Source organism: Argiope bruennichi, chromosome 1 (assembly GCF_947563725.1).
Source record: "Argiope bruennichi chromosome 1, qqArgBrue1.1, whole genome shotgun sequence".
Lineage (NCBI taxonomy): Eukaryota > Metazoa > Arthropoda > Arachnida > Araneae > Araneidae > Argiope > Argiope bruennichi.
Window position 1 is genome coordinate 18,002,877 of NC_079151.1, and position 25,371 is coordinate 18,028,247.

Genomic DNA, 25,371 nt, shown 5'->3' on the forward strand with positions numbered 1-25,371 from the left:
TGGCGAGACAAGCAGTTAAATGCGACACTTCTGCAATACTGTATGCAAACACAACCTGAATGCTTGTGTACTTTATCTTGTTCAATAGATACTTGAACATCACATAAATGATTTTATTTTTCATATTTCTTTATGTTTTTATTCTGTTAAAAAAGTAGAATTTGTAAATATTGTAATTTTTTTTATTGAGTTCGAACATTGGGTAAACAAATGTTGAATGCTATTTGTTAGAAATATGACCACATTTTAAAAGTTCTTTTAATTCATTTATACAAATCAACACATAAATTTAATACACTGCATGAAATACAAATGTTTCAGAGAAAGCTCTTTAAGACTTGTACAATCAGGTAAGAAATAATGTTTACTAACAAAATATATACAATGATACTAAATGCAGTCTTTTGCCCTTTACCTACATGCACATTTTTCCACAATCATATTTGGATAGTTCTTGAGGACGAGACTGTTGTGTTCATCAAAGTACAATAAAGTGAGGGGTTTTGTTTCTGATGGAACACAGCAAGGGGCTGGTATATTGGGACCCAGCCGCATGGCATGGACGAGACTTTGGATTGCAGCATGGTTGGATGGATTAGCGTCCTGAAAGATATAAGGCACAGTTTATATTCATTTTTATAAATACTAAGCAGTGCTTTTGTAAGGACAGTGGCACCCAGGTTATTTGCATTGATGGTTTTGTCACTCGCAGACTAATATACATTAAGTGCGAAGATTTTGTATTCAAAGCAAGTATTTTTTTTTTTATCCACCTCTCACTATATCAACATAGGAAACATAAGGAATGAGAGGTCAATATAAGGAACATAAAAAACACGACATTTTAGTTCCTTTCATGCTCAGATACTTTTTTCGGCCATTTTATGGGCGTCATGTAATATCAGTATCTAAATTTCTATCACTTTCTGACAATATCTATCTCAAGATGTTAAGGTTATATTCTGATACAGAAATTACATTTAAAGTTACGCTGATAAAAAGTATGTCTTCTCTTTCAAGTGTTGTTCATAGAATTCTTGTATCCTTTGAAAAGTGATCCATCCATCATACAGGTAATGATACAAAACAGAGAATCTTTACAGGATAATTATTTGAGTGGTACTTTCTTTTCTTTAAGAAAGTAAGAGCTTTAATTAACGTTAAAGAACTCTATGTTTTTAAAAAAGATATGAACAATGATAGTGAATGTTACTTTTTACCCTTAATGTATATGCATGTTTCTCCATATTGTTTGGATAATTGCTGATGACGAGAGTATTGCATTCATATTTTGGCTGCAGGGTTTTTATTTTATTTTGCTTCTTATCTTATTTCATAAATGTGTATGGGGGGGGGGAAGAAAATTTGCATATCATCGCTTATATTCTTAAAAAAATATTTCACTGCAAAGGAATTTTTAGTTTTCATCGCTCGGCACAAATACAGAAATAAAAAATGAAGCAAGTTGTTTTTGGAACTACCATATTTTTGGTGTTAGCCAATGCCAGTTGCCATAATAAAGTTGATACAAGTGAAAAATATAACGTGGAAATATAATTGCAACATAGTAACTAATATTTAACTGCTGCATTATGATACACAGTGACAGTGGAAATTCAGCAAATGCTATTTTTCTTTTCTTCATATTAAGACCTAATAATTATTGAAGATTTTCAACCTGGGAAACAAAGTGTCCAATACATTCCAAGTGTTATGACCTCCCCTACACATGAAATTCAGGGAAACGGACTCCAGGGCAAGGTGCATGGATGACAACACGGGCAGAGTATCTCCCCTCCCTTGCAACTCTTCGCCTAGAATTTTTAGTTGTATAGTGAAGAAAGATAGTATGCATTTTAAATGTCTTCTTTTCGATTGACTGAAATCAAAATTTAATATAGAATCACAATTTTAATAACAAGATCACTTACCAAATATCATGTATCTAAGTTACTGCGGTTTTAAATTATTGCATTAGAATAGAATATTTATAATCCATTGACGGATTTGGTTCAAAATTTGATACGAATCTACAGTTTAGATTTTGAAACTATGTTTCAAATTTGATCCAGTCTAGCTCTTTACATTTTGTAATAATGATTTCACTTGTGTTTGGACAGACAATAATACTGCAGCATATCTCTGCCTATAACCATTAGGGCAGATAAGACGGACAAACTTTCTGTGGATAGAGTTGCCCAATACTTAATAAACTTACAAACTTGATGTAAACATCAAATGTAACACATTTTATGTAAACATATACCAAATTTCATTGAACTCAAAGCGTTTTTGAGTTTTCACTTTTACAGACAGAATTATACATAAGAAATGTATTTATTCGAAATCGAAGAGTTTTGCAATATGAAAATTCATCGAAATCTCGAGGCTGAATTTTTTTATTGTTACAATACTCCGCATGCAACGAAATAAGAGAAGAAAAACCATAGCTTACCTTTATGATAGGGAATGAGCATCCCCCCGAACAATAATATGCATTGAAGGATTTTGGGGACATAATCCAGTCACCCCAGCCTAGCTTTTCGAAGTCCACTACTAAGCTCTTCTTCTGACACATTTTGTGAAAGTCCTGGGAGTGAAGATTCTTGTCATGTCTCGTCCACCAAAAAGGAAGTTTACGATTACCTTTCTTTCTCTTCTTCTTGCGTTTTTTGCCGTTCCTTCTCCGATTTTGGCGTCGTGGCAAAGCTGAAACACCAGAATTGAGTCCCCGTGCATACTTATCACTGATGATTTGAAATGCATTAGCTCCAGCATCTTCCTCTTTAGAATTATGTGAAATTGCTGACAAACCCAAACTGGTGGAAACACTGCGTTTCCTAAGTCGATGCTTCCTATAAATGCCCGATTCCATTGTACCATTATAGCTGAAGCGCTTTGGAAGTCTGTATATATTCTTAAATAATACTTTTGGTAACACATTAGTACTTGCATTTAAAAGTCTTTCAGACATTGAATCTCCCAGTTCATTAGTTAATAATTTGTGAGAAAGGAACTTAGGATAGCCATGCAAGGGAATCCATTTTGTACTGTTTGGAAAAGAGTTTTTAATTTCATGATTAAAAATACCATGGGAAGAATTTATATTGTCAAATATTACATCATAAATCTCATGATGAGGATTTGTAAAATTAATAGTTTTTGGATTTTCATATGAGGTATTGGATATGAAACGCTTCCTTCTCAATATAAGTTCGCTGGAAGTAACCTGCTCGCTAGAATAATCACTAATTGGCAGTGTTTCGGGACCCACTTTCGCACTTATTAAGTCATGGATCCTGATTTTTGAACCCTTCCTTTTAGTTTTTGGTAATCTACGAGTTTGATTCGTGTTATCTTCAGAGAAAATCAAAACAAAAGGTTGGGAATTATGCTTTAATAATCGTCTAAAAGGAACCAGACGGTATGACCCTTTAGGACGCTTGACCTCGAGTGTGACGCCTAGTAGATGGTCTTGCTTTTTCGACTGGCGACACAGCACCACAGATTCTGTTATATCATAGGCGTGCCATTCGGATTTCTGATGTGTCAAAGATATGTTAATATAGCGATGTGACGTCATCTGAGGTAGAGTTCCAATTTTAATTCTGAAATTGGAAAGGTCTTTCTTTCTGCCAGATTTGGCCTTTCTCCTTTTTAGAAGATAGAGCTTGCTTTGTAAGATCTGTTCATTGGAGTTGATACTGGTCAAGTTGAAAATGAGCACTTCTCCATCGCCCATGGGATCTGAAATGAAGAAAACAAAAAAAGTTTGGTACTTTATCTGCAATAGTCTGCAACATAGACAAATATACTTAAATAACTGACAAATTAAATGTGGCTTTATTTTATTTGCTGAAATATTTTTTGTTAATTATATTTGCACATAAGCAGTAATTTGTAAAATATAAAAGTAATAATGTGAAATTTTAAAAAGATAATTCTATTCGAAAATTGATTTAATTTTTTTTCCTGGCATAGTCATCATTTAATCCACATCTGACTTGAACACTATAAAAAATAAACCCTGCCAAAAGGATTATTTTGAAAATTGGTTTGCCAAAATGGAATTATTTAAAGCTTGTAGACTTAAAGTTTTTTTTTTAAATACCAATTAACCAATACCAATTAACAAGCATATGATTTATCAAAATTAATATGAATTCTTACTCTACTCCATCTCAGCTAAAGTTTTACCCCCCCCCCCCCCGATAAACTGATATATTTATAAAAAATGTTGTGTTTTTTTTTCTACATACGACAACTTTACCGTTGCTTCTGATATTAAAATAAATTCATCTTTTAAAAAAAATTTCATTAGAAATCTTCAGATATAATGATCTTTAACATGCTTTTTATATTGACAACTCTTAGAAAAACTGGTAAATTCTAGTTTACATCAGAAATAAAATTAGTTATAATAAACACCAAACAGAAATTAAAATAAGAAGTAATACAATAACGAATTCAATCAAGCATTTATAAATATTTTTGCTAAATTTGATATCCTTTAGCACCAGTATACAATAGATTTTTGATTTTTTTTGTTGAATAAGTGCACTTTATTATATTACAATAATTTACTTCGTATTTATTCGATGCCAAATATATCGAGATAATTTTTTTTGTAAATGTGTGAATATATTCTATATTTAGCAATAATTGATATTTGGATATTTTATGAATAGTTTTTAATTTTGCCTGCTTATTTGGCTTTCGCGTGATATGCGAAACTACTATCACTTCGGAATTTAAGAAATCTTCAAAAACAATGCATTGTTCGCAACCCTATCAAAAATTTAATCGAAAAGTTCCTGGGACAACTTTAGCTTAACTCATTGAGTGCTGTGACAACAAGAGTTCTAATTCGGTGTAGAACTTAATGTAGGTAGAACATGCCTATTCCAACTAGCACATTCATATTGTACAATATTGTATGACATTAATCAATATTCGCAATATTGTATAATATTGTGGAATATTATTAATATCATATGATATCGCACAATATTGTACAATATTATGCAACAGGCTGTGCTATCTGGGATATTTAATTTATATCCCCTTGTTTTATCCCATTATTCACTGTGTGAGTTGCCAGTGATTCACACATACTATATAATTAGATATTATCTTCTATACTGCAATAAAAAGACAGAAAAGAAAGCATTTTATTAGTTAGTGGTCCGAAACATAGACATGATTCCTGGCACCGAATGTGTTAAAGTATGACAACGGACCTTGCTAATCCTGATATTAGAGACAGGTATTAATCAGTATAAAGAAAGAGTTGCTGACATACAGTCAGAAGGGTATGAGAAAACACAGGTTGATGAAGAGGTAATTTTTCAAAATGCTAGATATCTAGAATGCATATTGTACTCTGAGCAAACAACAAATCATCACTTTGATAGATAAAACGCAATAAATTAAAACAATACGTGGATGAGTTACACGTTATGCGGACTGATTAAATAGTTGTATTGATTGCTGTAGATTGAACAAGTGACTATCATAACTTAGATGATTGAAACAAAGTAATCTAAACTTCTATGTGAATGAGGCATGCGCTGTTTGGAATAATTAGATGACAACAATTTATTTATATATATATAATTGTTTTATTAATGACATTTGCTTATTTAAATTAGTTTTAAGTTAATTGTAGTATAATTAGATGAAAGACAAAGACAAAGATGAAATCCAAATGCTACACATTATGAAATTAATACTTTATTATTTGTATTTTTAAAGAAATTATATTTTGCTTATTTTATTTCCTATAAAATAAACCATTTGACACCGATGAACTCAATATTAGGAGTTCAACGATATTAGTAACTCTGTTGGGACAAGAGTAATTGTTATTTTGGCCACTAGATGGCTGCACCTGTCAAGCTGTTGTCTGCAAATCGGCTGAATCATGTTTGACATGGTCATAATGAAATCGCATAAATTCTATTTCATAAAGTAACAAATGTCACATTTATTTTATTTAAAAGCAATTAATTATTGTTAATTTTTATAATGATTTTCATAATTTATATTTCAGTTTTTGTATTTTTACTTTATATCTTTTTAACTGTGATGCAAGGTTAACTGTAAACCAAACGGTGTTTGTAAAAAACGTGGGTTTTTTTGAACCACTTGCAGTCGCTGTACGAGTGTGCGAGGTGTTGGTAGCTGAATAAAGATCCAGGAGATGCTGAGAAAGTTTTGTTGATTTATTTAAACAAATCACGCAACCTAATCAATGAATTAATATTTAATTGAGTGCTAGTAATTGAGCACCTAATAACTGGTGACCCTGGATTAATTTCTACCTCCTGGATAATTCAAAATGCCCGACACAGAAGTTTTGGAAGCAAGCGGCGTGAGCATAAAAATACCTCCGTTTTGGTTTGACAAACCTGAAATATGGTTTTACCAGGTCGAAGCTCAGTTCAAGATTTGCAGGATTACATCGGAAGAGACTATGTTTAGCCATCTCGTCGCCCAATTGGAGCCAAAAGTTCTAGATGATATTTGGGACATTGTGAAAGACCCTTCCCCGAACAAATATACGGCGGCAAAGGAACGGCTATTACAAATATTCGTCGAGAGTGAGAATAAAAAAATCAAACGTCTTCTCACAGGACTTGAGTTAGGTGACATGCTGCCAAGTCAACTTCTTAGAAAAATGCGTGCTCTTGCTGGTACGGACGTTTCGGAGAAAGCGTTGCGCACCCTGTGGCTGGATAAGATGCCCGATTCAGTCAAGGGTGTTGTCATCGTCAGAGAAGAGAAGCTCGATAAATTAGCTACTATGGCCGACAAGATCGTAGAGATGGCACCGAGGACAACAGATGTTGCAGCGGTGCAGAAGGAGTCACCAGGAGTAGACCAACTCCTGGCTAAAATCGCGGCACTTGAAGGCCAAATTGCCTCAATGAGGTTACAGCAAAAGTCCCGGAACCGTAGCCCTCATCACCATCAGAGGAGTAGAAGTCGCAGCAAATCGAGGCGCCGCTACAATCCACAAGGGAAATTCTGCTTCTACCATTTCAAATTCGGGAAGAAGTGCCTCCCTGGCAAATGTGTACAGCCGTGCAGTTGGGATTAGTCGGGAAACCAGTCCCAGCAGTAGACGCTGCGGCGAGTCCTGCTGCCGAAATTTTAGGCCGCAAATCCCGGTTATTCGTCAGGGATAGAAAAACTGGTTGCCAATTCCTCGTGGATAGTGGAGCTGACGTTTCCATTCTTCCTTGGACTAGAACAAAAGGTGAGTGCCAAGCCTCTAAATATAAATTGTATGCTGCAAATGGCACAGAGATTCTAACATTTGGTGTCAAAATGCTAACACTAGACCTAGGCCTAAGACGCCCATTTCAGTGGCCATTCCTTATTGCCAAAGTTAACCGAGGAATCATAGGTGCTGATTTTCTTCAAAAGTTTCAATTATTGATAGATCTACACAAGAAGAGATTAATTGATGGTGTAACAAACCTTTCAATAAAAGGGGAAGTTGCTACTATTCAAGGAAATTATGATCTCAGCACCGTCAGTAAAACCTCCAAATATTTCAATCTGCTTAATTCATATCCTGATCTAACCAAGCCTAACTTGGTAAACAGAATTGTCAAGCATGGAGTGGAGCACCACATCCTAACAACTGGCCAACCTGTTTATTCAAAGGCAAGACAGCTAGCCCCCCGATAAATTGAAGCTGGCGAAGCAGGAATTTCAGTTTATGCTGGACAACGACATTATCAGACCCTTCAAATCTCAATGGGCAAGTCCACTGCACCTAGTAAATAAAAAGGATGGCACATTAAGACCATGTGGTGACTATCGACGCCTAAATGCACAGACAGTGCCAGATCGGTACCCAATACCTAGAATTGAGGACTTCCACTACATTCTAAAAGACAAAATAATTTTTTCAAAGTTAGATTTAGTGAAAGCATATTATCAAATACCCATTGCTGAAAAAGACAAAGAAAAAACGGCCATAACCACACCATTCGGTCTCTATGAGTTCAATGTTATGAGTTTTGGATTGAGGAATGCCCCTTCAACCTTCCAACGGTTCATTACTGAAGTACTATTTGGACTGGATTTTGTCTTTCCCTACCTTGATGATGTACTTGTTGCCTCATCTTCAGAAGAAGAACACAAGGAACATCTGAAAGTTGTGTTTGACAGATTCCAGCAATATGGGCTTAGAATTAATATTTCCAAATCAGTGATGGGAGCTGACCAAATAGAATACTTGGGATACCTAATCACTGCAGAAGGTTCTCGTCCATTGCCGGATAAAATTGAAGAAATTACCAAGTACAAACTACCATCAACTATTCATGACCTGCGGACATTTCTTGGTATGGTAAATTTTTATCGAAGATACCTGAAGGATGCAGCAAAGACCCAAGCACCTCTACATGAACTACTGAAGGGGGCGAAAAAGAAAGACCGCAGGAAAGTGCCCTGGACTGATGACACCATAAAGAGTTTTGAAAAATGCAAGGCAGATCTTGCTGAAGCTGCTCTTCTATCTTATCCAAAATCTGGACTGCCTTTATCACTTTGTACTGATGCTTCAGATTTTGCAGTAGGCTCAGTACTTCAACAATATGAAAATCAGAGCTGGAAGCCAATAGCTTTCTACTCCAAAAAGCTAAACGATACTCAAAGAAGGTATAGTACCTACGACAGAGAACTGTTGGGAATATACCTTTCTATAAAACACTTCAAACATCTGTTAGAAGGCAATGATTTCACCATCTACACTGATCACAAGCCTCTGACATTTGCATTTCAACAGAAAAACGAAAAAGCATCCCCAAGACAGCTACGGCAACTACAATACATTTCTGAATTTTCAACCAACATCCAACATATTCAGGGCAAAGATAATGTAGTTGCTGATGCTTTATCTAGAATTGAAACTGTCTCCATCATTGATTATGATGCGATAGCAGAGAAGCAAGTGCACAATAAAGAATTGCAGCAATTAATGCAGGAAAGTCCCTCTTTGCAATTTAAGCCCTCGACTTTACCATCAGGAAAGATACTCTGGTGTGATACCTCCACTTCAAATATAAGACCTTACATCCCAGAGGAATTTCGGATGCAGATGTTTCAACAACTACATGGTTTATCTCATCCTGGAGTTAAAAGTACTATCAAACAGATGACAGAAAAATTCATTTGGCCAGGCATGAAGAAGCAAGTAGGAGAATGGGCAAAGACATGCATCAGATGCCAGAAATGTAAAGTCAACAGACATACCAGGTCTAAATTTGGAGAATACCAAGCTCCAGATTCAAGATTTAGTGTGGTACACATAGATCTGATTGGCCCACTACCACCTTCAGAAGGTATGGAATACTGCCTGACTTGCATTGACCGGTATTCTTCGTGGATAGAAGCAATCCCCTTACCCGACATAACTGCTGAAATAGTTAGTAAGGCTTTCTACAACAACTGGATTAGTAGGTTTGGTGTCCCTGCTCAAATTATAACAGATCAAGGAAGACAATTTGAATCTCAATTATTCAGATGTCTTGCTGCTATATGTGGTGCTAAAGTATCGCATACTACCTCATACCACCCCCAATGTAATGGTAAAATAGAGAGACAGCATAGGACCCTGAAAGGTGCTATAAAAGCACATAACAATATAAGGTGGACTGAATCTCTTCCAACAGTATTACTTGGTTTGAGAGCTGCCATCAGACCAGACACAAACCATTCAATTGCCCAAATGGTGTATGGTTCTAACATCAAGTTGCCAGGAGAATTCTTCGACCCACCTACCATCAAAATGGACCAAGAAACCTTTGTCTCACAGTTACAGAGGTATATGGATCATCTGAAACCAGTACCATCAAGTAGTGTGAAGCACCAAAGAATATTTGTGCCTCAAGATCTCAAATCTTGCTCTCATGTTTTTGTTAGAATAGACAGAGTGAAAAAAGTCCTCGAACCATCTTATCAAGGACCATATAGAGTAGTTGAACGCTCTGACAAATTTTTCACTTTGTCAATGAAAGAGAAAAATGTAAATATCTCAATTGACCGTCTAAAACCTGCCTATTTGTTGGTCACGGACAAAGATGACAAGCCGACACAAGCTAAACAAACAGATAGGAATTCAGATCATAGAGACTCCCACCTTCCATCTGATACTCAAACAACTTCCAGATGTGGACGAAAAATAAAACAACCAGTAAGGTTTAGAGATTAAAGATTTTATATGTATGTGCCTTTTGCTCAATTATATTCTGTACTAAAAATCATTAAGTGTTTAATTATGTTGTGAATATATAAATACATGAATAATTTCACCACATATATTGCTTACCTTTTAAATTTTGCCAATATAATATGATTTTGCATAATATAGTTAGTTCTTGCTCTTATTCATTCTATTGAATGTAGTGTTAAGACATACTGAGTATTGCATTATATTGTATAGACAAGCAAATCAAATATTGCACTTAAAGAAGTTTGGGTATTCAGGTATATATATTTATGTATATGTGTGTGTGTGTGTGTGTATGTATTTACAATGATTCTTTTCCTTACTATGCTACCTGTAACATTTGTTTCATTTCTTGTAAACAATTTTTTCATTATAGTACATGAATATGTATTTTTGATAGTTTGAATTTTATTGTATTGTATTGTTTTACATCAGTATACCCATTTTCATGATTTGTCCTGCATCAACATATACATTGCCTTATATATTAAGTGTACCTTCATAACATTCTTTGTCACAAATCATTCTTATATATTTCTGCAACTAGGAAGTATCTTTTATTGTGTGATTTGACATTCAATTATTAGCATCAGATATTAAAAACATTCATCCAATTTTATTACATGAATATATTGCTGTTATGAATTATAGATTTCATCACATTACTGTTTACAAAATTTCTTGTGTTCCTTATTTCATGTCATTGAAAGCATAACACATTGACTATGTAAATATAAGCTAGAAAATGTTATATGTATGAATTTGTGGTATATTGTGCAGTATAGTATTTTGGTTGTAGATAGAGATAGTTATTTTTTTTTCAGCATCATCAAAATTAATGGATATTTTGAAAATTCCTTGTGTGTTAGAAATTCTCTGGTATGAGAATATGATCCAGTAATGTCATTTTATATAAAAGTTCTTAAATATATATAGGAAATTTTGATTTAATCCTTATTACTAAATTTATCATATCTTATTTATGGAATTTATCATTTTAAGACATATTATTATGGTTAATATGAAATATCTAAGTTAGCATTGAATTTTGTATGTATTTATGTCAAACTTCTCCTACCATGGTATCTGATTATCGTAACTCAGTTACTGGTGAGGGAGTGATGTTGGGACAAGAGTAATTGTTATTTTGGCCACTAGATGGCTGCACCTGTCAAGCTGTTGTCTGCAAATCGGCTGAATCATGTTTGACATGGTCATAATGAAATCGCATAAATTCTATTTCATAAAGTAACAAATGTCACATTTATTTTATTTAAAAGCAATTAATTATTGTTAATTTTTATAATGATTTTCATAATTTATATTTCAGTTTTTGTATTTTTACTTCATATCTTTTTAACTGTGATGCAAGGTTAACTGTAAACCAAACGGTGTTTGTAAAAAACGTGGGTTTTTTTGAACCACTTGCAGTCGCTGTACGAGTGTGCGAGGTGTTGGTAGCTGAATAAAGATCCAGGAGATGCAGAGAAAGTTTTGTTGATTTATTTAAACAAATCACGCAACCTAATCAATGAATTAATATTTAATTGAGTGCTAGTAATTGAGCACCTAATAGCTCTGAAAAAATAATAAAAAAGAGCGAACTCCTTTGCTATCTTTGTTTACGGAATCGGAAGTAAACACTTAAAGCTGATTCCTCTCATAAAATACCATTATCAGCTCCTCACCAGGGGTGTTTGTGCTCCGGGGAAACCCCGGAATTCCGGGGATTTTGAACTTCGATCCCCGGAATTTCCGGGGATCGTCGTTCAAAAGGAAGTAGGAATAATAATGAATTATTTATTTTGATCTGGGTAATTTTGTTTGCTTTTAAAGCAGAAAACGCAAGGTCAGTGTGTGTGGTGAAAACTTTTCCTTTCTTTCTCCAAAGGCAGTGATAATGCGTGAAAAGGGGGGAAAAACTTCTTTTTTGTTCTTTCCTTATTGCGAGTTATGACTCATTCCCCCGGTTCTCGGACATTCTCTTCTGGATTCTTTTCGGCAAGTAGGCGCAGCAGAAAAAAAAGGGGGAGACTTCGTTCGACCAGATGTGCGATAACGTGACTCTGGGTTCAAAGGTCTTATCTCTACTGGCGTGGCGCCAATAAGTAGAGAAGGGGGATTTTTCGCCGCATTAGTAGCGTATTTGTCATTGATCGCTTCGCAACTTTTTTTTCTCCGCTGTGTAAAATTTTCGTTTCATTTATTGATGCACGTGTAAATGTTTCGTTTCGCTTATTGAAATATTTTTTTATTTATGTACGCAAGAGAATTTCATTTAGAAATTTCAGCATATGAAACAGAAATTACCCCTTAAAAATTCATATCTAATTAGTTTTACAGCATTAGATCCAGAGCTAAGAGGTAAAACCAGTACAATATTAGCTTTTGAAAAATTATCATCTTTTATGTCCCATATTTTTAGTGATAATGAAAAGTCAAAAGTAGAAGCTGAAATAAGGTTATACCAGAGTGATATTGATATCACCAAAGAAATGCTCTACACATCTGATGAAAGTGGAAATCAAGTCAAGTGTACAATTGATAAATATTGGTCTAAAGTTTTTAATTTAAAAGATGATTTCACAAATGATTATAAGTATCCTACATTGGCTAAATTGGTCAAAGCCTGCCTTAGCTGCTTCCATGGCCCATTAGTGGAAAGTGCATTCAACTTAATGGATACACTTGTCACTGACTATAGAACCTCTCTTAAGATTGATTCCCTAGATGCAGTGCAGACTATTAAATATGATTTAAGGGCTTCTAAAGAAACCTCATGTGAAAAATATGGCTCAAAAAATCCAATGACTGATCCAATTCACAAAGATCTCTTACTGAATATGAACAGAAGTTGGAAAACATATCAAGATGACTTAAAAACATGTATTTCAGATGAGTCACCTATAAAAGTCTCTGAAAAACCTTCTACATTAGCAGAAAAGCAAACTGCTTCTACCTCTGCATGTGCAGTTCTCGAGGAAATTTCTTCAACTGTAAATGAGGAAAATAAAAGTCAACCTTCCTGCAATTATGAAGTTCACCACAAAAGAAAGACAAGCCCACAAATATCAGAAAATAAAAAAAAAAAGCAGCAGAAATTGGATAATTTTTTTTAAAAGAATTAATTCAGGTAATTTAAAATATTTGCATAAAATGTAGTAGTTTATATGTTTGAAAATTTATGGTTATTAATTTTGCAAAAAAAGTAATTCATTGAACTTTTATAATTAGGTCATTCAATACTTCATAATTGTAATTTTTCATTTCTCCCCCCCCCCCCCCCTTCTCGAAACTCCAAAATGCCGGTAGTAAGTCCGTAAAAGTTTCAGGGGATTTTTTGGGGTCCCACAAACACCCCTGCCTCACTATTATGCATTTAAATTTATTTCAAATTTTGTTATTAAAACGTGAAGTAACAGAGAAGATTTGAAATGAAAAAATATAACAGTTTCCTTTTGCTTTTGAAGGAAAAGTTTAATTCTAGGCATCTTTTTTTTAATCATACAAAATTTTGTATGATTTGAATATCACTGTTTGATTATATTATGAAACTTGCCGCCTTTGGAAACCAGCTGATTCGAATGGATTAGTAAAATCTAATCTGCTAAATTTCAACATTTTATATTATTTGGTTGTATTAATAGCTTCTTCTGCAAAACATTTCAAGCTTTAAATTTTAATAGCCATATAATTCGTATTATTATGGAATCCTTATGCCATAATGTTCATTGTCTCTTTTTAATTTTTTGTCAGCTTTCATAAAATTTGAAATTTAAATTGAAGCCAGAATTATTAAACTTCAGTACACACAAAAACTTTTTTTTACTGAAATCAATCCTGTTTAAAAAAAATTAAGTACAAAAAAAAAAAAAATTCAGAATTATTTAGCATTGAAATCCTATGTGTACTACAGAATATTTTTATAATTTATGCAATATCTCTCGAAGAAGGATTCAATAAAAATTTATCTGATTCATCATAAAATTCAGTATTCATTCAGTTTTATTTTTAAAAAGATTTAAATGATGTAATTGATAATAGTTTATTTCGTCTCAATTAATCAATGCATTTTTGAAAATATAATTAATTTAAATTTTATACAGTCTTTTAGCCCTAAGAAATCACATTCATTGAAATATTCTTGGCACAAAGCCAAATTTTTCCTTGGAAGTGTCAGAAGTTGTAAACTCTCGCAGAACATAAATTAAATTTTTTAATATAAAAATATATATAAACAGCTATGGAAAAGTAACTAAAAATTAAAGATAATAGAATTAAAAAAATAATAATAACATTTGCTTCAAATTTTATTTTAATAGTTTATTTTTAAAATTTAACAAGTAGGTTAGAAATTTGCATTATCAAATAAAATTTTTGGGGAGAATTCGACACCAGAAAATTATTTGCATTTGTTTCTGTTTTGAAGCAATTACATGAAAAATAACTTAAACTATCGAATTTCATTCCTTTCTTTGGAAACTGAAAGATTCTGAAGTAAATTATTTTGCCAATCACAAATCTTTATTTTGAATACTAAGTTGGTGATCTGAAAATAATAATAATAATAATAATGTTATTGTTAATCAAAGATAAATGTTGTTTCTTTAGTAAAATACCTTTATAAATCTCGATATAATTTTTATCCTAATACTGTAACTATGAAAAATGAATTAAATCTTGATTCATAATAAATTTCTTCTCTTATTGTTAAAAAAGTTTTGAAAAATATTCTTTCTTGTTGAATGATATTTTTTTGCTATGTTAAAATGAAAAGTTATCATAATCCAGATATAAATTCACTTTAGATTTCACACATACTTCGATTTTTTTTAATTGATTGATTTCTTTAAAGAAGAACTGATTTTCCATATAAGAAAGTCATGACTATTGCTATCCGAAGTCTGAAGTTTTAAAAGATCTTTCCTGATTAATTTGTGACTTCTGAATAACTCTATGTAAACATCAATGATAGCAAAAGTTTATATTCAACGGAATTTAATAATATTAAAAAAAATGAAGCGTTAAAATAAATTTAATAATTAAGAAATAGTCGTTTTCATAATGCATAGGAACAAGATGCCCACACGGTAGATTTAAATAGATAAAAAGAAACACTGATAAAAAATTGCATGATTTAGTTCATAACTGAAAATAATAAAGAATATAAATATGTCTTAAATTGTAGTAAAAAAACTTGACTGCTGAAAGCAGATTTTAATGGAAAGAGAGAGAGAGAGAGAGACCTTAAATTTTATGCCGGGTTTACACTCGACCAGTTAAGATGCGGCCATTAAGCAGCGCACGCGCAGAAAGGGACTTAATTAAATTTATGTTTGCCAGTTTCATAAGATGGATTCAGATACTCCATGCTTGGCTATAAATTGCCGTTTTGGCGTCTCTGAATTTTTTTTCACTGCTTATTGTATTAAAATGATGGATATTTACACGAAGAAACATGGTAAAATAAAAAAAAAGAAGGGCGACATTATTAAATTTGGAAAACTATAACAAAGAAATGGCAAATAAAATAAAATAAAAAAAACCGCACAACTTCGCATCAGAAAGAACAAAGAGCAAAAAAAAAAAAAAAAAAAAAAAAAAAGAATTGATCTATAATAAATGATCAATTTTTTTCTCTCTAAAAAAAAAAAAAAAAAAACCCGCCAAATTCTATTAACGCATGCGCAGCAAGAAAAAATACAGTGCAGCGGCATGTTGTTTTCCCGTCGGGACAATTATGTGACATTCGACCGAACAGCATTTTTCAGCTTTTCTACGCATGCGCTGCCTACTGGCCGAGTGTAAACGCGGCATTATGAAGAAATGAAAGCGACGAATTTATTGTAAACAGCCTTTGTCAATAGTTCTGTGAATAAATGCAGTATAGGCGTCAGTATTGCAATTTTGTTTTGTTTGTGGAATATGAATTTAAAAATATTTTCTGCCCCCGCCAATCAAATAAAGCTGCAACAATTAAAGTTCCAAGAAGGTAAGCACACATTTTTGTTGAATAATATGTACTTAAAGTATACAAATTTCAGTGAAGAAGTTAAAGGCAGTTGCTTTAGAAAGTAAAATAACATTTTCGGGAATTATGCTTTTAGATAATATTCCACAGTTAGAGCCGAAATTGAAAAAAATATTAGTTTATATTTCTTCACTTTAGTTCTGAATAAAATCTAACATGTTTTACTGACATGAGTCATCTTTAGAAACATGTGAATATTTTTTTTTCCTCTAAAAACTAATATAAATAAGAAAGAAAAAAAAATATAACTTAAAAGTGATTTTTGTTGTGCTTAGAAGTGATTTGAATTCATCACCTGTTGTTTCCCTTTTTGATTTTTATGCAAACGTGATATTTTAAATATTGTTTGACTATTGTTTATCTCTACTTATATATTTCGAAAAAAATATCCTATTTATCTAAAAATGATACTCTAGTGTCAAGAAACAATGAAAGGCATTAGGAATCTGTTTTACACTATAAAAGTAAAAAAAGATTGTTAAACTATCAAATTTATTTCATTTGAATGACTGGTCTGCGTTAAAATCTGCTTTCAAAAGAAATACATTGGGTTGGCAACTAAGTAATTGCGAATTTTAAATGATAAGGAAAATTCAAAATTTTTGCTTAAAAATGTAACTTTATTCAGTTAGGCATTGTCCGTCTTTGTCGATTACCTTTTGCCGCTTTTCAGGCAGTGTCATAATTCCATGTTCACAAAATTTCTGATATTTGCTATAAAAAAACTGAATTAAGTGTGATTTGACATCATTAGCGTCATTAATTTTTTTTTACCTTTTAAGGAGCTCTGCATGGAACGAAATAAATTGTAATCTGAAGGCCCAAGGCTTCAGATGGGCTATATGGTAGATGTGACAACACATCCCAACATGGTTCCAATAATGTTTGGCGAGTGACCAAAGATGTGTGGCTTTGCATTATCATACTTTAAAACAACATCTTTAAGATTTGCCAATTCTACCCCCTTTTCTTGAACTGCATCGCTCAGTTTGGTGATATGTTGAATGTAACTTTTGAATTAATCGTTTGGTTTCTTGATAAAAGTTCAAGGTGCAAAATTCCTTTATAATCCCATCAAACTGATAGCATAATCTTTTTTAATGAATCTCAGCTTTTGGTATTGTCTGAGTTGGTTCATCTTCGATCCATGATCTTTTCTGATTTATGTTGCTATAGACTATCCACTTTTCGTCACCAGTAATTAGTCGTTTCAAAAATAAATAAAATTCGTTGTGCTTCAGAAGCGAATCGCAGATGCTATTGCCTTGCATTAAATGAATTTTCTTAAGCTTATGAAGGATCCATAAATCGAGTTTCTTGACGTAATTAAGCTGTTTTAATATTTTTTATAAATGCATATGTGCAATCCATCGAACTTTTCTGCAATTTCACGTGTTGTGCTATGACGATATGAATCGATAATAGGCTTGAAATGGGTCTCATAAACTTCAACTGAGAGGCCAAATCGTTGATCATTTTTCAGTGAAGAATCACCGGAACGGAATTTTTCAAACCAGTTTTGACACTGCCTCTCTTTCAAGTCTTCATTCTCATATACGGCATAAAACTTCTAGTGTGCTTATGATGGGTTCTTGCCTTTTCGGAAATACAATAAAATATGTCTGAAATGAGCGTCTTGTTTTTTTATCTTTTAAGTGGGATAAAACGAAACTAAATAACTAATCAATACATTTTTTTAATAAATTAAAGGTGAAAGCCCAAACAATAAGGGAAATATAAATTAAGTGCATGAAACACGTTGGCAAAACAGAAGAATGTGTTAAAACTATCTATTGACAAAATCCGCAATGTCTTAGTTGCCAACCCAATAGAATTTGAAATGAGACAAGAAGTAGTCGCCCGACAATGTTAACGTAACGTGACCAGATATTTAATCTGAGAAATACTGCAAAATGAATACTGTAAAAGTTTCTGCATAATTTGTGGAAAAATTTTGATTTCAGTTTCGAGTGAAACTGTGCAATAAGTTCTGAGAGTAGCTGACGTACTCAGATATTCATTCAGAAAGAAATTTTTGGTGAGCGCAAAGAATAGAAAGATCAAACTTTGTTCTGAGAAATCAATGATGAATATGCCTATATATCACCGGAATAAGCATGTTAATATTTTTCATTGCAAAAGGCGATGTAAAAAAGTTGAATGTATAAAGGCTATGAAAAAAGAGAGAAAAGGAAGAAAAATTTTATCCTAAAATTTAGTCGAAACAATAAAGCATGAAGGAGATATTCTTGTGTTAGGGCGCAGCTCAGCACCAGTAGAAGTTAATTTGATGCTTTTCGATGGTATAATGGATTCATTGTTTTTATATAAATATTTTAAAAGGGAATTTAAAATAATCAATATAAAATTTAGGTATCAGAAACAATATTTAAAAAAAAATCAATATATGACCCTAAGCATATAACTTGTAACATTCTTCTCTGGTATGTCTAAACTGTCCGTAACTTTCAAAAATACTATGTTAATCAACGAATTAAACCCATTCGAGGTCTAACAACTCAGAAATCATTTAAAAATGATTTCTAATTATCTTAATTTCACAGCCACTGAAAACTCCTTCATCAACAACTCCTGAACTTCCTGACATAGATGTTGCTCTAAATACTGAAGAATTTATCTCTTTCTCACCGGAAAAAACTGCCGAAAGAACAATTTCTAATAGTTCAGACAAATGCTTTCGTTTTGGAGAGAACAATCAGAAAATGGGATCAACCTAAATAAATCGAAACTTATGGTCGTTTCCGGAAATGTTAATAAGGGCAGTCTTTTAGTGATTTTGTAAACCTATCAATTACATTATTTTAAATATAAGTTTGGAATTGAGAATTACATCTGAAAAATCTTGCAAGCAGTGTCGAGCGAAAAGCATTTATTTAACGAAGGAAATCTAATACTTCTTTGTAGCTTCATTTTCAGATTTCTGTAACGGTTTAATTGGAAAAGGCCCTCTTCATACATTTTTACTGCAGTAAAATGTATACAGATGAATAACTTCTACATTTTTTTCGAGTTAAGGGAAGTAAGCTGTTTCTGAGACATGTTGTTTTTAACAGTTACGTCTCGTAACCACGCGTGCGATTTAAGTGCCAAGTCACGGTCGTTTTAGTTCAAAGTGCAGCTTGACAGCAATCTTCATCTTAACACGAATAAACACGAAGATAACTAAAGGTCAAGCAAAAGGATGATAAATGATAGGGAGGGAGCTACTGCGATAATCAAATTATTGGGCCCTTAGCAATTAAAACGAGGAGCTAGAACGAAGCATGTTAACTATCGAAGATTTTAGAAATGGGTCGGAGAAATGTTCCAGCATTTAAAAGAAATTCGAACTAAATTTTGGCGAGTATCTTATTAATGAGCCTGTAAAGAAGAATTTTGTTTGAAAAGTTAAAAATTCACCGTAACCGTGCCTTTTAATTTTTTTTTTTTTTCAATTTCTGACTCCATGTAGGCTTTGCGAGAGACAGAGTAAATCATCGGGAATGATCTCTAATAAAGATGTCATCCCCTACTGCTTTATCCAAGGCCCTGCAAAAAATTGTGGACCTTGGATAAGGCAGAGAACGCCTTGCTTGGCATTGGCGTACAATAGATACGAAATATCAACCTTTGGCTTGAATTAAGCACTTTTATCGAATCTATTGTATGATTGGCGATTAACTTCAGATATGCGGTTAATAGTACACGAAAATAGAATTTATATTTTAGATGCGTTTTTACAAACCGGTCAAAACTGAAATTTGACTCAGATCTACAAGTATAGTCGCAAAAATCACATGCCAGATTAGATATATATAAATCATTGCGTTTTTATGTTAAGTTATTGTGCGTGCTTTGTGTCACCGATTTACATGCTTCTGAAAATACAGATGGACAAGCGTTAAATTCCTTGTTGGATTTGGCTAAAAATTTGATGGTATCTATAATACAATTGCTAAATCTGTATACCGAATTTTATCCATCTAGCTCTCTCCGTTTTGTAGTTATTATGTTAACTTATATTCAAACATTCGAACAGACAGACTTCCTCTGAACGGATTTTGCACAAAATTTGTTATAAATCTACTAATTAGATGTCAAGATCTATACCAAATTTCATCAGTTAAGGTGAAAGCAATTTTAGTTATCCTTATCACATACAGGCAGATGGATGGATGGACAGACAAATAGACATAATACCGAAAATATGTTTGTTAATTGAACTCAGAAAAGTCTTAAACGAGAAAACTCACCAAAATCTCGAGTTCGAACATTTTTTTTAACGATTACAAAATTTTTTATATACTACGTACACGAGCAAATAAAAATGAAAAATGAAAATATAGAAGTGTGACACAGAAGAGAATTTTTAGCCATAAAATACAAATAAGCACAAAAATAACAGCTTCTTCAGTTTGTCAAAAATTATAATTTTGGATTCATTACAACATTATAAAGTGGACAAAAATGACATAAATTTGTATTTAAATGATTAAAAATCGATAAAAAAGTACTAAAACTATAGAAGGAGCTAAAATGATTTATAATGTGAAAAATGATTCTCTTAGATCGTCCCGCTGATGAAGCATTTTTAAGTTTTTATGGTTTTAATTATTTTATCCAATTTTATCTTCCTAGAATGTTAAATTAATGATAAACAAAAGCCATAATTCATTTTTGGCCATAAGCGATAGTTAATTTGTACAGAAATATCCACTCGCTTGAAATCGTTACACTTTTTCATATGCTGCTCATATAATTTGTTATCAACTGTGTTTTCTGTAATATATTAATATTTAATATATTTATAATTAATATTATATATTAATAATTAATATATTACACTTTTATATAAAATTATTATGTTATATAAAAGTGTTTTTTTCCTTAAAACATATATGTTTTTCAAAAACTCTCTACTTAACGCTTTCACGGAAACTATTATAGAATATATTTTTTATTCTCCATTTTGTCGTTTACACCACGTTGCCAACAGCTGTTGATTTGATATGATAACTGTAGTTTTTATTCCGTTATAAGTAGTTGCCTTGCAACGAATATTTAATTTTGATCTCAAATACAGAGCTCAAGAATAATTTTTGCGAAAGTTTATTTAATTTTTATTAAAAAAGACACGGGAATGTTTTTTTCATAAGCAATGTCGTGTGCATCAGCTAGTTTGAAATACACAATTAAAAAATAAAAATAAAAATTCTATGTTTCTTTTTTAACTACACAGTTTTCAAATGTCAGCTTTATTGAAAATTTATTTAAAATTAATTTAAAATAATAGATAACAGCAAAAATAATTTGAAAATTAATATAATCTGATTGTGGTATCTATAATTTTAATGGCAATTTTTTATTCTGATAGAATACAAATTCTAAGTGATAATATATTTCTGTGATCTTTTGAAAATGAGTTATAATAAATATTTTTCTGTTATAAAATTATAACATGAGTTATAAAATTTATTTGCATAATCAACTTAAATTATTTATTGTCGTTTCCCACGTAATAACTTCTTCTCATATTATATTTATATATTTACTTATTATGTTTGAATGAAATAATGATACGAACATTCAATATTTAGTGCTAAATAATGTGAAATAACCGAGCAAAAGAAAATACTATTTCCTTGATTGAGTTAGTAATATATAAACTTAAAACGCCGGGAAAAGACAATTTCATGTACTGAAATATTAATTATCATGAATTGGAATATGAAATATTTTATATCATATTATTTGACATATACAAAATCAAAATATAAATTCATATTATATACTGAGAAAATAATGAATTCCAACCATCGTTAAAAGAATAATATTTAACAGTAATCCGCACCTTATGGAATACATTTATCCATTATCGGGGTTATGTTAAAATATTCGATTTCTAGAATTCCGATTCAAAAGCTACAGAATATATTCTTAAGACGTTCAAAACTTAGTGTTTTATTTATTACTAACCGCCTTCAGCGACCAGCTGGTTCGCTGGGATTAATGTTCGCTAAAATTATGAATTAAATATTTTTTGTAACTTGGTTTCTTATAGCTTTTTAAACAAACTATTTTTAAGCTTTACAATTTGATAGTCATATATATTATTATGGATGATATACACAGTTCTTTTTATTTACTGTATTATGTATCTTTCTCATTTTCTGTCAGCTCTCTTAAAATTTGAGTTTTAAATTGCAGCGGGAGAGATTAAAGTTTAACTATTACAAAAACTTTTTTATTGAAACAAAATATGTTTAAAAAAATATATGAGTAGAACAGAAACGTATGACCGAGTTATGAAGTTTTGGATATCCCGACTTTAAGACAATAAACAATTATCATTATTTTAAGCCAATCCGCCTTGATGAAACTCCGGTGTTGATTGGCGTATCTTCTGTTAGACGGTCAATGAAGTGGTCTCAAATCAAGGTAGTCATATTCAAATTTTCATAACTCATGCCATTATATTCGCAATGGAGTGGATCATTCTTTCATTCTTTTTATTTAAAATGTTAACTCCTAAATAATAATTAATTAAATACAAGAATAATTTAATTATAAAATTCGTAATTTATAAGAACATATACTGGCTTAAATATCAGAAAATAAAATTCTTTACCTCATTTAGACCATTTTGACTGTTAGATGCATATGTCTAATATCAACTGTATAGAACTTATGTGTCGGAACCCGATTATAGTGGATATATATATAGCCTTAAAGAGTTATTGAATTGATTAATAATATGGATATTTTAATAGTTCACGGGATGCTATTTCTTATTCTTATCTTAGTAGGAAATATCACATTTTATATTTATTTCATTTCTTACAGAACTGAAATATGTACAGAAAATTACGCGTTTCTATGTTTTTGTTTGGAAATTCAAAACTTTATCTCTTAATCACTTGATGATAACACGTTGACGATAGATAATTTTTCTCTTGCAATCGTAACGTGCTTGGTTAGTTAATTTTTTTTATTTAAAAATTGATTAAAAATAAAAGGTTAGTTTATATGTTGAAAAAATTGTTATCATTAAAAAGATAATTTTTTGAATTTTAAGATGTTGTAAAAAATCGTTCTTGTGCTTAATATTTTGGGAAGTTATAGCAGAAAAATGCCAAAATTTCTCTTAATTCTTATTTAATTAAATAGAAGTTTTGGGGAATTTTCTTCACGTAAAACTATTTAAATATAGTTTTAAATCTGTGTCAGATTCTTCCCGATTTAAGTAAATGTATTGCTTGCTTTTCCGAAATATACTTGGTTTGTGTTAAGAAAAGATAACAAATCGGATAGTTAAACAAAAACGAAAATATATCTGCATGGTGACTTTTATCAACAACTTTGATCTCTTTCCAGAATTCTTATTTTCTTCTTTATATTATCATTCGTGATAAGTTTATTATTTGTTCTACGATTCTCATTGAAAAAATATGCTTCGAATATTTTTTAAAGATTGATTAAATATTGAAAAAAAAAAATATTTATGCAATAAAAATATTGCTGTCGTTAAAAAGAAAACTTTTTGAATTTTAAGATGATTTGAATATTATTTTTATACTGTAATATTTTCGAAAATCATCAAGGAAAAAGGACAAATTTTATTTAAATTTTACTTAAAATTCTAATAAAAAATTCCAAAAATTAGCTACGAGATCCACATTCCCATCCTTCAGATTATACATGAGACAAGTATAGTAGCACTAGATCAAACGTCTCATCTGTACAGCTCCAACACACACACACACACGCACGCACACACACACACACACACACACGCACGCACACACACACACACACAGCAATTGTTGCTTTGGCTTAAAAGTTATGCTGCAACAAAAATCATAAAATAGTTCATTTTTAAATGCATTGTTATTTTATCCAATTTACTATCTTAATAGCTCACGTATGCACATTTTTCCACACAACTTTCTAGACAACAACTCAGAACGCGTTTGCGATAATAAGAGCTAATAAACAAACAAATGCAGCAGAATATTGTTGTTTGGAGCTTTAGACAAACTAGAAGTCATTAAAAATTAGATTATTATATAATAATTACTTTATTTTTAAATTTCAAAATTGCATTTAAATATAATGAGAAAGACTGGCAAATAAATAAAATTTTATCTTTTTAGTTCTGTAAATTTAATTGAAAAATTTTAAATTTATAATATCCATTTCTTTTGTTGTCTTGTAGTTTTTCAAAGGCAATATTAAATGTACTTAAAATAGCTACTTGATATAAATGGCATTTTAAGCTATATAAACAAAACAAGTAACCACGACGTATTTATTTCGAAAAACAATTTCCTTCAATTGAATTTATATTCTTTAAATATACGATTATTTTTATAAAACTAAAAATAATATTTCGATTTCACTGCAAATTCAAATTTCTGATACATAGCTCGTTATAATAAACTAAAAAAAGTCTCATCCACAAGTAATTATCAGAATTTACATCACGAACTTTTCCTTATTAAAGTAAGAATTTTTAGGTTATAAACGGAATTGAAATTTCATTCTGAGAATCAAGCAGCAGATGTAGAGAACAAAAATGCTGTACTTTGCAATTTTTGCTAAAATTTCTGTTCTCAGCTTTTGCTTATCATTTACTGCAAACATTTTTGCGTATATATTGATAAAAAAAAACTTATACTTTGTCTGCTGCCTGCACCGGGCTTTAAAAACTTTTTAGTATAAAGTATTGCAAAGAGAAAGTATAAGAATCATCAGAAAATCCCAACTCGAGATTTTGTCGAGTCCCTACGTTTTAGACCACCTGAGTTCAAAAAACACATTTTTGAGAAAAGTCTGTGTCTCTGTGACAAAGATAATTCAAAAACACTCTGAGTTAGATAGATAAAACTTGGTTCTTGGATTTTTTACGCCAAATCTGTCAATTTTGAGCCAACTCTATTTATGGAAAGTCTGTCTATCCGGCTGTTCGACTGTTAATTAATAATAATAATATACATATTAGTTAATAATAATGATAACTACAAAAGGAAAAGAGCTAAATAGATAAAATTCCGTACACAGATTTAACATCCACAGCATAAACACCTAATCTTAA

The 25,371-nt window shown here is 31.5% G+C and overlaps 2 protein-coding genes across 2 annotated transcripts in view; one reads left to right on the plus strand and one right to left on the minus strand.

Moving 5' to 3' along the window:
* Positions 1 to 266: 266 nt before the first annotated feature.
* The window catches only part of LOC129970038 (uncharacterized), a 30,781-nt gene continuing 5,676 nt past the window's right edge, over positions 267 to 25,371 (minus strand). The window contains exons 2-3 of the mRNA XM_056084430.1: positions 2,456 to 3,747; positions 267 to 603 (exon numbers count right to left, since the gene is read on the minus strand). Of these exons, the coding sequence (XP_055940405.1) occupies positions 412 to 603; positions 2,456 to 3,747 (1,484 nt within the window). The 3' untranslated portion in view covers positions 267 to 411. The remainder of the gene's footprint in view (positions 604 to 2,455; positions 3,748 to 25,371) is intronic.
* The window catches only part of LOC129970054 (cilia- and flagella-associated protein 299-like), a 46,474-nt gene continuing 37,199 nt past the window's right edge, over positions 16,097 to 25,371 (plus strand). Inside the window, exon 1 of the mRNA XM_056084431.1 lies at positions 16,097 to 16,238. Coding sequence (XP_055940406.1) covers positions 16,172 to 16,238 — 67 coding nt within the window. The 5' untranslated portion in view covers positions 16,097 to 16,171. The remainder of the gene's footprint in view (positions 16,239 to 25,371) is intronic.